The 14,958-nt window shown below is 46.0% G+C and overlaps 1 protein-coding gene across 4 annotated transcripts; it reads right to left on the reverse strand.

The window, feature by feature from the left end:
* Positions 1-299: 299 nt before the first annotated feature.
* On the reverse strand, positions 300-13,772 carry LOC135370260 (membrane metallo-endopeptidase-like 1). 4 transcript variants are annotated; one of them, XM_064603967.1, is made up of 21 exons: positions 13,626-13,772; positions 13,418-13,556; positions 11,686-11,801; positions 11,558-11,623; positions 11,081-11,320; positions 10,822-11,024; positions 9,183-9,326; positions 8,578-8,718; positions 8,391-8,518; positions 7,247-7,475; positions 7,077-7,181; positions 6,315-6,377; positions 6,146-6,255; positions 6,037-6,092; positions 5,059-5,110; positions 4,928-4,995; positions 4,154-4,257; positions 4,035-4,103; positions 2,964-3,068; positions 2,834-2,910; positions 300-525 (listed from the first exon to the last, which is right to left on the reverse strand). In XM_064603967.1, exons 1-21 carry the CDS (start codon positions 13,663-13,665, stop codon positions 405-407), a joined length of 2,376 nt encoding a protein of 791 aa, XP_064460037.1. In that variant the 5' UTR covers positions 13,666-13,772; the 3' UTR covers positions 300-404. The 4 variants fall into 4 exon arrangements, with proteins under 4 accessions (XP_064460037.1, XP_064460038.1, XP_064460036.1 ...); XM_064603968.1 differs by having other exon boundaries at positions 7,077-7,124; positions 8,391-8,530; XM_064603966.1 differs by having other exon boundaries at positions 8,391-8,530.
* Positions 13,773-14,958: the final 1,186 nt, after the last annotated feature.

The raw sequence follows: 14,958 nt of genomic DNA on the forward strand, positions 1-14,958 counted from the left end.
TTTCTTCTATCGTGACGATGATCACGTGACATTATCGTGAGATAGTAGTGACCATTACTATTAGTCAGCGTTATATGGAATAACTTCATTCTGTAGGTTACCGTGGCATCCCAGTGATCACCGAGAGACTTCCCGTGTCCCGGAGCACACTGCAGGTGTGAGGGGGTGGACGACCCTCCCTCTCCCGTATCATCATCTTTCCCTTCCTCTTTCACATCTTACCCTTCCCTTACCCCACTCCTCGGTGCGCCGAGCCGCCAGCACCCCCCCCCCCCCCCCCCCCCAACTACCCCGATGACTTGAAGCTGGATTTCGTTTGCACTTTTATTGACAAACTACGAGACAATTAAGCAACAGATAGCAATCAACTACTATTTGTGGTGCATATTTTATACCAAAAAGGTCTAGGTCAAATTAAACCAATCGCTATCTTCGAGCCTCCAGAAGGTGCAAGAATAGAGGCTGGGGCAGTTGAAGGACCTCCGGAACTGCTCGAAGTGACTCAGCAGCATATTCACATTGGCCCTGTGAGTACAGTGAAACTACAATTCATTTTTGTAGGCGGTAGCTGTTTGTCAAAAATGTTTTTAGTTCAACGTTTTACGTATAGGGTGCAAGTCCCTGTGGAACAGTGCTCGAGCACCCATTACACATTACGGGCAGAAGTAGTACTTTGGGCGTGTAATTTACATTCTGCACTCTGCATCTTTCACTACACGCATGTCGCATAAATATCCTACACGTCCAATCTCTACGGAAAATTGGAAAAATCCTATCCTGCATTCTCCAGCGAAAATCCTCACTTTCACTTTATGAATTACTAACCAACGCGCAGACATCCCTCCTGCTTGACGCCCCCTCTTGGGAAAGCGCCCGGGGAGTCTGCCCCTATCGCGCCCCCTCGAAACGGCTCTGATTACAGCACTTGGGCACATCATAATAAACACTTCCGAAAAAAGAAAAGAGCTCATATCTCCTAAAAGAAAGAGCTCATCACTCTTAAAAATGAACTTCATCGCATAGCACGCTCCTAGCCAACCATCATCTCGAATGATATCGTTATCTGCCCTGATCTGTTGTGACACTTATGCTGTTCATAATTGTCACAAAAAAGGCGTACTATATAAGGCAGATAACTATATCATTCGAGATGATATCGTGCGATGAACCAGAGCTCGGAGATACCATTGAAAACGATATTAATATTCATATTTCTACACACCGCTATATGCAGTGATGGCCAGTAGTTAACTACATGTAGTTAAACTACTAGTTAAACTACCTGATTGTAGTTACTAGTTAAACTACTATTTGAAGTAGTTAACTACGTTACTGAAGGCGCCAACTACTTCCGATTTTGCCGCCAGCTTTACGGCACGATTGTGCTTCCGACTTTTACCTTGAGCTACTTGTTTGATGAGAACGGAGGTGCAGAGCAATTGTGCGTGCATGTGTACTAAATCTTCACTTTTAATGCTTGTCTAGGGAAGCCCCATTTGCTGCGAAATAGTTCTGCAACTTAGTTTATCGCGTAGGCACAGAAAGAATCCCGCCGCAAGCTTTGTATTTGACGATCGTAGCAATGGCTTGAGCCAAAGTTCATTATTGCTTGTGATTCATATTTAGGTGTCCAATAATATTACAAGGGATTGGTGTTGGTGGACAACGTTAAGTATAGTTATAGATGTAGTTAAACTAAATTGCAGTAGTTAAAAAAGTAGTTCTAACTACTCCCCTGTAAAGTAGTTGAACTACTAGTTAAAACTACTCAATCACAAAGTAGTTAGAAGTAGTTAGTGGCCATCACTGGCTATATGTTGCGCACGTGCTTAGTCATCCATTTCATAATAAATTGGGGATGAAGAAGCAATTACAAGACCCAGCAACGAACCTACATCTTTATAAATATCCGGTAAAAATTAGGCCAAAAATGTGCCAACCGAATCCTCGTATCCTAGGCAGGGATTCGAGATTCGCGAATCCGAATTCCAGTGCCCAAGACGGCGAATCGAATCTTTCGAATCCACCAACCACGTTTGTTCCTTTCTTTTTCAAATTGGCGCCTCCGGAGTCCGCCGAAGCCCTCATTGGCCGACAGCTGTGTATTTTGCTCTGAAAGAGTTCAGGCAGGAACTGTTACATTACAAGTTTAAAAGTAACCTGGTTTTGCTTTTGATTGTTGCTTAGTTTTATGGAAATAATTCAGACTCGAGAATTTATGCATTTCTCGTAGTCCATGAACAACACGTTAAATAAATTACGTTTAAGGAGGACTAGATGGGTATATTTTCTCCTGAAACTGCAGCATTATTTAATTTGTTTTTCACTAAACAAAGGCATCATATTCTGCTTCAAAACACTTTTCACTAGAAGTGCTTTTTTTTCCGGCTTTTTAAACTTTTTTAAAGAAAGGATTCGAAAGATTCGAGATTCGTAATATTCGTGGATACGTAGAACCTTCAGTGCACTCTAAAAACTGAACTTCGCCGCATAGCACGCTCTGCGCCAACTATTGCCACGAATGATAGGATTATCGCTTCTGATATACGAAGAGAGAGGGAGGCGTGCGCCTTTTTGTGTCAATTATCATATATCCAAATTGACACAAAAAGGCCTCGCTCTCTCCTCGAATCAGAAGCGATAACCCTATTATTCCTGGCAATGGTTGGCGCAGAGCGTGCTATGCGGTGAAGTTCAGTTTTTAGAGTGTGGATTCGGATTCGGATTGGAAAATATTGGATTCGTCTCATCTCTAGTAAAAATTAATACGGAAGAAACAAAATTCCTATATAAGCGACAAAAACATTACCGCGCCTGCATTGGGAACACTTACGGGTCGTCAAGCGCCGTGCCCGATCCGGACTGGACAGATGCCCGCAGGTACCCCTTGCGGACGCTTACGCACATATTCTGCAGGCGCCACGCAGATTAATATCCCGCGAGGTGGCAGCACACGCACTTACCCGCACGAAGAAAAAAAAGAACAATTGTGATTGGGTGTAGTCCAATCGAGGCAGCTGGCTGTACTGAACCATTTCAGCCTGTTGGCCCAAGAACACCTTGAATGCCTGAATGAGCGGGAATATGGTTACTTTTGCTGCGTCTTTTACCAATACAATCTGGTATGGGGATACAGAAAAAAATCCATAGATCGTTAAGTTACCCGTCAAAAAAGAACTCGTTACGAGTTACCGTGTAAAAAATGTAACTAAGTTAATAACGAAGTTCTTCAGCCTGAAATGTAACTCGCAGTTACGGAGTTACTTGAAAAAAAGAACGAGTTACTTTCGAGTTACATCGGACAAAATAGCAGTCGACAATAGCATCGGACAAATCGGAGCAGTTGAGTTGACTGCGGAGGAGTGCAATACACTTTTTTTTTTTTTTTATGTCCAACAATTCGAATGCGTTGTATGTTACTCGCTGTAGGCGCACAATGGTTCAGCTTCATTTAAATGGCAGCGGCTCTTACTTCCTGAATAGAATACTGTCATTGATTCAATATCACGCTTTATAGTATAAAATGCCATGAAAGAACAGGAGAGAACGCAAGAAAATATGAGGACGTGGGTGAAGAGCGAATTAAAAGTAACTTGGAACTTGGCTTAAGTTACTTTGGCAAAGTTACCTGAAAAAGAAACGAGTTCATCTGAAAGTTACCACGGCGCAAAAGTAAGGAACTTAGTTACAGTAACGAGTTATCTCGAACTCTGCAAAAACCTGCAAAGCTGCAGCTTGATGAGGTCTGCCCCCCTTGCAATTGATATAACAATGCACACAGTGCACGAAAGCAGGAAAAATATCAGAGCACAGTGCCTTTTAAAGAGAAAAGCAGTACAACGAAAGCCATATAGGCGCATACACACACTCAAGACTCAATATCGTAGTGAACATACAGAGCCTCTTTGGAACAAATGGAAGGGCATGTAATGCTACTGTTTCTCTGGACACTGGAAACTGATATGTCGTGGAAGATTATATTCTATCAACTGTGAACCATAATATACCTTATTAATTATACTTTATACCTTTACCTTATATGCAAGATGAAAAGCGCCGTTTCGTCGAACCAACAGGTTCGTCTCGCGTTCATCGAGGTTGAGCTGAAAGAAGGCTGCGTAAACATATGGCCGCCCAAATCTTACATTCTTACATTCTTGTGAATGTGACGGAAACATAGCATTGTAGGTTTGTAATTATTTCGAGTGTATTCGGTCCACCAGTCGTCTGTAAAGGTCATGTTCAAATAAAGGCGACCTGCACGAAGTAATAGGAAAACGTAGATTAGTTCCTAAAGTGACTACCGACTGGAAGGGACAACATCCGCTTGTGCTTGCACTAGGCAATCCAATTTTGCTCCAGTTTGATTCACTGCACTGAAAATTGGTCCGCTAACTTCACCGCACAGCACGCTCCTAGCCAACCATCCTCTCGAATGATATCGTTATCTGCCCTGATTTGTTGAAAACGGGAGGCATACGCCTTTTTTGTGACACTTGTGCTGTTCATAACTGACAAAAAAGGCGTATGCCTCCTGTTTTCAACAAATCAGGGCAGATAGAGATATCATTCGAGATGATGGTTGGCTACACTCTAAAAACTGAACTTCACCGCATAGCACGCTCTGCGCCATCCATTGCCACGAATGATAGGGTTATCGCTTCTGATTCGAAGAGAGAGGGGGGCGTACGCCTTTGTGTCAATTTGGATACATGATAATTAACGCAAAAATGCGTACGCCTCCCTGTCTCCTCGAATCAAAAGCGATAACCCTATCATTCGTGGCAATGGTTGGCGCAAAGCGTGCTATGAGGTGAAGTTCAGTTTTTAGGGTGTAGGAGTGTGCTATGCGGTGATGTTCATTTCTAAGAGTGTACGCCTCATCGTGCCTCGTGTCAGAGAGCATAACCAGAAACAAGTCACTCACCGGGTCCAACAATCGCTTTCATGAGCTCTTCAGCAATCAAGAACCCCGTGTGCGCAAAATTAACGCTACTGTAATGCAAAGAGACGGACAAGGCTCACAGTTCGTAAGAGAGGGACGAACGAGAAGCTTACGCTGGGTGTTTGGGAGAGAAGAAGGGATATTCCGTCAAACCTACTGGCAAATCTGAAAATGTGCAAGAGGCGACCATTAGGGCCAGAATACCGAGACAAGCAACGTTTACACTCTGAAAACAGAGCTTCGCCACATAGCACGCTCCTGGCCAACCACTGCTAGCCAACCCTAGCCAAGCCGTTCCCAATGATATCAATCTGTGTCCTGATTTGTTGAAAATGGGAGGGGGCGCCATCTGGGATACATTATGCATGTCCCAGATAGGCGCCTCCCCCTGTTTTGAACAAGTCAGGACACAGAATTATATCATTGGGAATGACTTAGCTAGGGTTGGCTAGGAGTAGCTGGCTAGGAGCGTGCTATGTGGTGAAGTGGTGAAGTTCTGTTTTAACAGTAGTCCGCGGCGGTGCCGACCATGCAGCCATGCGGATCTGCGTCTTATGGGTTTAGGTTGCACACACTTCTAGCTCGTGGCTGAATGACCAGTCGTATGCAGGAGGGCGGGGGAAGGTGGGAGGAAGTTCCAGCGCTAAATCTCTTGGAAGTCTGAGACATCTACCCAGTTCCTCGCTTCGAGGAACATCGGAACATAGCCAGAATGTCAAAGGATGCCAATGAGTGCCTCCGACACGGGGGCAGTTGAAGACTGCGAGTGAATGTGTATCCCGTTTGGATCTAAAAAGTCACTGAGGGAAAACCAGGAAAGTTTCCTAGATATCCTGGTATACGTTGAGCAGGTCTGCGAGACGAATGAAGATACATGCTTCGGTACTGCACAATATAAAGCTACGCCATCATAGCACGCTGTCAAAGTATTTATGCGAGAAGGCTAATCCAGCGCATCTTGACATCACCGTGCTTGTGACGTGGCGTGCGCACAGCGGCGTCATTGATTGGACAGAGTACAATGTTGTCACGTACTTTGCACACAATACTTCAGGTTGATATTTGAAAGGAACAGATATTCAGTTACGTACGCAGCACATTGTGATATGGGCGGTACAGCGGCTGGAATCCCATGTGGTCGACGTCCCTGTGTGCAGAAAGCAAAGTTGAGAGTCGATATAATCACCACGCGGCACATACCTAAAGAGCACAGCATTAGGTAAGACCAGCTTATTCATTTGCGCGATTGCTTGCTGTTTTACAACGTCCAAAAGCCTCCTCGTGTACGTTGGAACTTGGACCGTGTAGCGCTAGGGCGAAGGAATTCGTTACGATAACAAGAGTCTATGCCGAAGAAAGGTGTGCTCACATCGTCTATATCCTCTTCCTGTGGTACCCTTCCAGCGCCAAAGCTCATAGATATTTGGGCGACCTAGAGAAAGACGAAATTAGTTCAGGTACCACACACTTTTTCTTTTCTTTTTTGCGTGGATGTTGAGACACACGGAAAGACGCGTAGCATCGCCACTGAACTTTCTCTCCCTAGTTCGGACCCAGTGACGTCCCATAGTGAGCCCATATATAGGCGCAGGCACATGCGTGCACTGAAGCTTTGGAGACAAGCCAGAGCTTGTCATGGAGCTTCCCTATTTCTACACAGATGGAAAAGCTCCAGGGCACGCTGACGGTGGACAAACTTGAGGAAGCTGTAAGTACAGCCACTAGTCCGATTGATTGCGATTGTTCCCCATCTTAGAAGAGTAGGCAGAGCTTGAAATTTAGTCTCCAGCACTGCGAATAGTCCCTAACCCGTATGTAAGCTTCCGTGCATTTGGTGGGTATTGTCTCGCCGAGCTATGATGTATATCCCTGCGTCAGCGTTTCATCAAGGAACGGTATCCCAACTAGAGTTTCGCCGTGTGCCGCGAGATGTGCATCAAAGCGTATAGTGTGCGCATTTCTTCAGGTTATTTGCTCCGACCGCGCCGATATCTCGCAATATTTTCGCCTTTTTAGGCATTTCAGGTACTCAAAATATTGCATCTGCATGTGCCTGCCGTCATTTTGGGGCTTTCGGTACGTTTCTACACTCAATCGATAGAGGGCCGTTTCTTGCACGCATAGAGGGTACCTTGGAAGTGGCGATGTTGGTGGTTATTTTATCGATCCAAGGCGCTTCCTGTAAGAGCACAGTTAGAGCCAAGTTTATAGAAGTTACCATGTGCGATACTTGGCGCTGTAAACAAGAGACAACGTAATAACCTACTACTTCTAACTTGCAAGCATATAACGTATCCGTACCAACGCGGGAGTGTTGGGTTCCGCGACGGAGAAGCGGTACAGCCGGCTTGCCGTGAACGGCATGACAGTAATGACGTGTCTCATGCAGTGCACACTGCGGTCCTCTGGTTCTGTAGCACCGACGCTCTTGCGTTGGAACTCCTGCCGGAAGCTGAAGGCCGGCTTCGAAAGCGTCCACGCAAAGTATTCCAATATGCGCCACCCGATGTAGTTGACCACCTTGACCGGGCTGAACAACAAGATATATTTCTGCAGATGCACGGCGAATAGCCCGTTTGCGGGAACATCCACGGCCGCAACGTTACAGCAATGTACAGAATTCCTGGACGGATGAGGGAAGCGTCCCTCATGCATTCCAGAACAGTGGAGACGATTTATTTAGTAAAATTCCGTAACAAGGCACAGGGTTCCCCGAAGCTGTGAGAACCACGACCTACTACATCATAACGACCACGTCATAATCGGCAGCCCCTATGAGGAGGCCGTCCGCACGATCCGCTAGGGGCGTTACTCATCGGTCCGCAAGATCTACATCATGATTGGACAATGGAAATTTGAATTTTGAACTCGCAGAAGCGGCCGTACGACTACCGTAGCAGACGACAGCAACAGCTCCAATGAAAACGCGTAGAATGATGATGATAATCAACTTGAGAAAGAAGCATCTCCCGTGGGACATTCACCGCTTGCACAAAAATACTGAGGTAAAGCTGAAGTACAAAGTATTGCAGAAATTGAGGAAGCAATAACAGGGCCGATGAGTAGCGCCACCGCTAGCTTCCAAATGCGGCGCTGGGAAGGGGTGCCTATGACATGGTCGGGGTGAGAACACATAAAAAAACGCTTCACAATGAAATCGGATGCACACAGCCCTTAATCAGGCCCTATAACCAGGCCCTTCGCGAAGGCCCGCGAAGGCCCGCGATTCACACTAACGTTTTTCTCGTTGACGGAGCCAAAACAGACCCCTTGGAACGTACGGGGGCTCGACTGTCCTTAGGTTCTATTTTTGAAGCAAACGGACGACAAATACGGTGGTGTGACATGGGCCTAAGACAAGTCTAGATCCAATCTTTCCCAATGCTCTTAACCTATATGGTTATTTTACCGCTGCACAAGACTTGTTTAAGGGCGTCGTACTTACAATTTTAACATTACGCCGTTCAGAAACTGAAGGTAGCGCACGTTGTCAATAAACGTTGGAATCTTTTCGGCAAAATTAACGGTCTCGTTCCACCTGTACGCCAAGGCAAAAGCTGCCATCCACTGGTCCTGGAAAATAAACTGTCTTTCAGGTTTGCGCGTTGCGCAGTTATCTTCATGCAACTAACCATGTCGTTCATCTGAAGCAAGTCGGTAAGGGTGTAACGGTGGAAATGTATCAGGAATGCCGCAACCTCGTCCCCCGGTGCCAACTGTTTTGCAAGAGTTCCTTCGAACTCTGCAATCTGGCTGGCGAATTCGGCAATGTCCTATACGGGGGCATAAAACGGCCGCTCGAGATAAGGTGCATTCTAATGTGCGCACTAAGAAACAAAGGAGTAAAATTGGAGCAATTGCAGTCCCTTGGAGTGTAATTATGACTGGCAAATAGTCACTGAACTTCGCAAATGGTCTCCTGAATGCAACGGTCTACGGTCTTTGTGAATTTGATGTATGTATAACTTAATTTTCCACCCACGCAGAAAAAAGTAGAGGTTCGTTCTTGCGGAATTTGGCGCTATTCATATATCGCAAAACTTTTTATTACTCGGCATATCACGGTTGACGGTCCTAATTCAAAGTATATTAGTTCATGCACACGAATTTTGTTCCTGGGACTCCGCGTGAAATGCAGTTCCTACTCTGACATTCATTTACTCCCCAATGCATTTAGTCCCCAAAAGAAGTAAAACTACTCTTTTTTCCTAGAGTGACTTAGTACGGTGGGACCTACATCCTCTCTAGAAGTCCTGTTGAACAAGCCGAGAATGTATGTTGTAACCTGGACGATATAAGTGTGATAACTGTCTCTCGCCAGGGGGTACCATTCCGGATGAAGCTGGACTGACCACCGTAGCAAGAGCCTCGGATTTTCTACCTGAAAGAAAGGAAGGGGCGCCCTGTACGGATGGCAACACATGCACTCTTAGAGATGAACTTCACCGCATAGCATGCCCCTAGCCAACCATGATCTCGAATGATTTCGTTATCTGCCTTGATTTGTTAAAAACGGGAGGCGTACGCCTTTTCTGTGACAATTATGGACAGCATAAGTGTCACAAAAAGGCGTACGCCTCCAGTTTTCAACAAATCAACTCAGATAACGATATCATTCGAGATGATGGTTGGCTAGGAGCATGCTATGCGGTGAAGTTCATTTTGAAGAGAGTGAGACAAGTCAACGTCATCACCTATCAGTGAGAAACTTGAGAACGACCAAGATCTAGTTGAACAACGCTTCCTACACTGTTAAAACAAAACTTCACCACATAGCACGCTCCTAGCCAACCATCATTCCGAATAATATCATTCTGTGTCCTGATTTGTTCAAAACAGGGGGGAGGCGCCTATCTGGGACAAGATAGTCATTCCCAGATAGGCGCCTCGATCCTCCCATTTTCGACAAATCAATACACAGAATGATATCATTCGGAATGATGGTTGGCTATGAGTGTGCTATGTGGTGAAGATCTGTTTTAACAGTGTAGATAGCGCTATCGTTCTCGTGTAATTTCGTGTCATTTGCGCGAGCTATACGTATAGCTTTTTCACCGCTTCCGGTTTGGGGACAAAACGACATCCGGTTTCACAGCAAACAGGCTCCGCGCCAACCACTGTGCCGATCGATACAGTTATCGCTTTTGATTTGAGGAGAGAGAGGGTCGTACGCCTTTTGGGGGCAACTCAGATTGCCACAAAAAGGCGTACGTCTCCCGTTTTCAACAAATCAGGAAGGCGAAAGATATAATTTTGCATAGCGGCTGGTTCCGAGCGGCCTTAGTCGCGGAAGGAGCGGAAGTCTTCGTGGCCCTGGAAGTTGAGGCGAGGGCTTGTTTATGTTTACCCGAGAATGTCATGTATTGGGGTCGTGAAATAATTAAGGCGTTACGACACAATGATATGTGCGACAGAGGAAAGAGGAAGAAGGAGGAGGAAGGAAGGAGGAAGTGGAAAGAAGGCGGTGGCATACACTCCAAAAACTGAACTTCACCGCATAGCACGCTCTGCGCCAACCATGGCTACGAACGATGGAGTTCAGTTTTTGGAGTGTAGCCAGTATATCGTGCAGCCAAGGACGAAAGTTCAACCCCCTCACCACAAACCCGTACCCTCCTCAATCCTACACCCCACCCCCAACCCCACATGTAAAGTACCCATAGAACTGTTCCCAAAATATTGTTTCTGGCTACGGTTCTTGCAGCAGCGATCATGCGTCAGACAGACCTCACGATCTCTTGTCGATGAATTCTAATATGGCGTGTGTTTAATTTCCGTACGATACAGGACAGTATAGTATACTTAATTGCACTAGCAGGCAAAGCAACGGGAAGCTTGAGGGTCGTTCAATGTGGACTCTGATGCAATGAACTCACGTAGATACAAGGCTTGCTGGCGTCAAAGATGTCGTCCCTGGTACTGAGCGTGATAACCATGGGCAGGTTGTAGTGCCGCGTGGCTTGGGCTATGACTTTGCTTGCATCTACGCTCCTGGTGGACTTCAATGGCCAATCGCTGATCTCGAGGGTTCGTAGAACAGACAAGAGCTCTGTAACTGCTTCTGTCTCTGGTCCTCCACCTGCAGGTATTGCAGACGTCTCGCATACGGATAAACGACCATGAGGTACTAACGACCATTTTTGCATGAGATGTACATGGCGGACAGGGTGTTGCTGACAGGATGATCTATTGCTACCGTGGAATCCAGGAAATGCATTAGCTTGTGGAGCCTTTCTGTGTACACGCTGCCCTGGACGCTCCAAGTGCCATCTTGAGGTCGCATTAGATTTTTCGCGCAGATGTTGTCGCACATGGAGTGGTAGAAATTGCCACAAAGGTCATCATCTGTCTCCACAGCAGAGGACAGTTCTTGAGCTGCATGGGTAAGAGTCGGTACAAAAAGCTGCAAGAAGGGCACAACCACTGAAGTGAAGGCCATCTCGGTATGGACCGCTGTGCACCGTGGGGTAGATGGTATGCATTATAGTCCGTGCAAAGGGATAGCATTCTGCACACCTTGGCTAAGTAAGGCTAAACTAAGGGTTGTAAGCAGGTCTTCGTCAAGTATGTTTCGCTGAGTAGGCAGCTGTATAGATGCATGTATATACTTACCGAGATTGGCGCAGTAATCTGTTGGACATGGTTCATACTCTTTTGTTTGCCGGAGCCAGCGACGAACTGCATGCGAACCAATAGATGTAAACCAAAAGGAACATATATAGTGAGCTACAGCTTGTTACCTTGCTCATGGGCAATGAAAAAGTAGGCCGTGATGAGTGATAGGGTGAAGAAGACCCCAGTGAGTAGGAAACATGTGCCAGTTAATGTCACTTCCAGTTGGGTTGCGCCCTCCGCTCTATAAGCAAAAAAAAAAAAAATAATAATAATACTTGTGTTAGTTTGACTCTGTGTCATAGATAGCTTAGTAGTCGCCGTGCCATAATGTGCTCTATACAATGTTTGCAAGCAGATTCTAAAGCAGCGGAGAGCCGAGATGAAACTGAAGGTGAGGGATGCTAAACAGGACGGGAGCACGCGTTCGCATAATTTTTCTATTTGCAGGTATTTAACTCCTATCTTCAGGTATTTAGCAGAGCTGTGCACGTTACACAAAAAAAGGAACTAAATACGTCACTCGTTCCTTCGAAAAAATAGTAACTAAGTACGTTACCCGTTACTAGCAAATAAAAAGACTAAAGACAAATAAAGACAAATAAAAGACTAACTCGTTACTTGGAGGTAACGAGTTACTTCTATACGTTACATTTGCATACAAGACAGCAGAAATACGAAAGCATCGCGTACTTTCTTTCTTTATTTTTATTTTTGTTTTTCAGCTGATCCATGATGAGTTGCACTTCAGTAGCAACTGGTACTCAAAGCTGGCTGACATGAGTTTACCAAAGTCCAAAGTTGGGGTAGTTGGTGTAACAAAATCTTGGCAGTATAAATTAGTTATGATATGAGTTCCCAAGTAGGGGACAGAGAGACAAAGCACTAAACGCCCTGAGAGCAGTGAATCCTTGAAAGGAGAAACTCAAAGAACACAGCAAGTTCTCTGGAACACTGTGGCCACTAGAGCAATGAGAAAGGCGTTGCTCTCTGGTATCCTCTGGTATCCTTTGCTCTTCGCTGTGGATATTTCCACGTGCTTCAGCCTCTTCGAATGACGTCATGTGCGCGGGAAAAACCACAACTGGCAGTGGTGGTAGATGACAGTGAGGAAAAAAAAAAGAACGAGTAACTTGCAGTAACGCGTTATCAACTTTTGTAACTAAGTACGTTATTAGTTAAAGTTACTTAGTTACCAAAAATAATAACGCGTTACCGAATAACGCGTTCCTGGTAACGCGTTAGGTACAGCTACTATTTAGTTACGGGTGTAATAGGTGTAATATTGTTCTTCTACGCTTCGTAATTCTATTTACAATTTATTGTTAAATACCTCTCCTTCATAACGTGTGCAGCGTAAATACAAAGACGCTCTTTTTTTTTTTTCGGATACCGGCGAGTTGACGTACCGCCATCCAGATACCTCCATCCATTGTTACGTCATTTGAAGAATTGCAGCATCCCATCAGACGCCAACGTGGAGGTACACATGACAACGTTCTGCTCTATATACACTCTTAAAAATGAGGTTGTGGCGACAACGCTCTGACAACGTCCCTGATTTGTTGAAAACGGGAGGCGGAGCTTATTTTGTAGCCATAATACCGTGCATAATCATTACATAATAGGCTCCACTCCCGTTATCAACAAATCAGGAGCGAGAACGTTGTCATTCGGGATGATGGTTGGCTAGCAGCGTGCAATACGTGGTGAAGATACGGACCGATCAGATTCATCTATACAAAAGGTGTCACAGCCAACAAGATAAAATCGCCTTTTGGAGTCAACACAGTCGGCGGGCTAGCTTGGTAGAGTTCATAGACCCTTCAATCCCATCTAAAGCACATACGGTAGACATACCCCAGTACGGGTCGTTGTACGATGCTGTCCTGTTTCGCAGCGTAGTCCCGAATCTCGTCCAGCGAGGAAACGCTGGGAGCCCTGGTCGTATGGATGAACTGCGCAGCCGCAGAAATGCGTTTCACCCTCTCCCGCAAGGCTGGAATACAAATTAGTCATGTGCGTAAGAAGTTCAGGCTCTATAAGAGCACTTGGGATTATTCCTTACTGCTCCCTAGTGGCTTTTGGAACGATGGCTTCCGCCTCATCGTAGCACAGATGTGATGTCCAAAGCAATGGCTCTTGATGTCAAAATGGTTCGACCTGTAATAGCTGTGCGCACGGAATGGAATGAAAGTGCGTGCACGTTCAGGTATCCTCGTGACACGGAGTGGACGGCATTTTTAATTCACTTTTCATAAAGGGCCCAAGGGGGCGTGGTAAAGTGCGCTGTTTTAGGGTGATGTGGTGTGGTGTAGGGCGCGCTGTTGTAGGGTGCCTGTAGGGTGTAGGGCAGTGGCGTATCTAGAGCTACCTGCGCCCATGGCAACATGGTTAACATGATGTCCTTGGGGATGCGTTTTCGTGTGGTCCGCACTAGGTTTCACACTACAACCTCCCTAATGGAGGGTGCTTTAGATCATTTATGAATGTGCCAGGTTGAGTGCCCGACCTGGCACATTCACACCCGACCACATAATGGCGCCCCTGTTCACCTGGCGCCCATGGCACCTGTCCACACCTGCCACACCCTAGTTACGCCACTGGTGTAGGGTGCGCTGTTGTAGGGCGTTGTAGGGTGTAGGATGCGCTGTTGTAGGGTGCCTGAGGGTGCCGTGTTGTAGGGTGGTAGGTTGTAGGGTGCCTGGGAGTTAGTATTCATGCACCCTGCGCTGTTGTTCCTGGGCTGGTACAGCTTGCATCTCCCGTAAAGACGTGAAAGGAATACATTGCAACTACGAACATTCTAAAACGCTCTACATGTTGTCTGTGTGCGGATTTCAATACTTACAGTGCCAATACGAACTAAAAATATATGTATATGTATTTTATTTCTCATTATATACAGGGTGTTTATTTTTAGCCTTTACAGAGTTTTTATAAAAAGCTGTGAGAGCGTTCGGAACTTTCGTTCAGATTCTTCGAAAGTATGCGACGTCACTAGGAGTTCTGACGGTTGTTTCTTAGCAACAGCTCGTCCGCTCCCCTGCTGGCAGCTGTAGCGAAGAAACGGAAAATGACTTTCCAGTGACAATGTTGCCAGACGCGTTGTGGGTTGGTTCTTGTCGGGTGTTGGTAGATTCAGTAGACACACCGCGTCATATACATACTTCTCAAAACTAGAAATTATAATTTCGATTCTTCCGCGTCACATACGCCGCGTTTACATGAGCCTGACAGCACCGGGTCGAGTTGGGTTGTCGCGTTCGACTCGCACATGTGAACGCTGTCGGGTAGTGTTGATCCCGCGTCGCGTCGAGTCAATGCGACAGCAAGGGGTATGTTCAGGTTCAGGTACAGTAGAGAAGAGTAAAGGTATAGGTACTCGACCCGCTAGGCGC

The sequence above is a fragment of the Ornithodoros turicata genome, chromosome 10, assembly GCF_037126465.1.
Source record: "Ornithodoros turicata isolate Travis chromosome 10, ASM3712646v1, whole genome shotgun sequence".
Classification (NCBI taxonomy): Eukaryota; Metazoa; Arthropoda; class Arachnida; order Ixodida; family Argasidae; genus Ornithodoros; species Ornithodoros turicata.

Coding starts and splice junctions, on each gene's coding strand:
- LOC135370260 (XM_064603966.1), bottom strand. CDS start 13,665: ATGAGGCGGAAGCCATCGTTCCAAAAGCCACTAGGGAGCA. Junction 6,093..6,145: donor CCTAATGCTGTGCTCTTTAG/GTATGTGCCGCG, acceptor TTCTGCACACAG/GGACGTCGACCACATGGGAT. Junction 5,111..6,036: donor CCCATATCACAATGTGCTGC/GTACGTAACTGA, acceptor GCACATTTTCAG/ATTTGCCAGTAGGTTTGACG.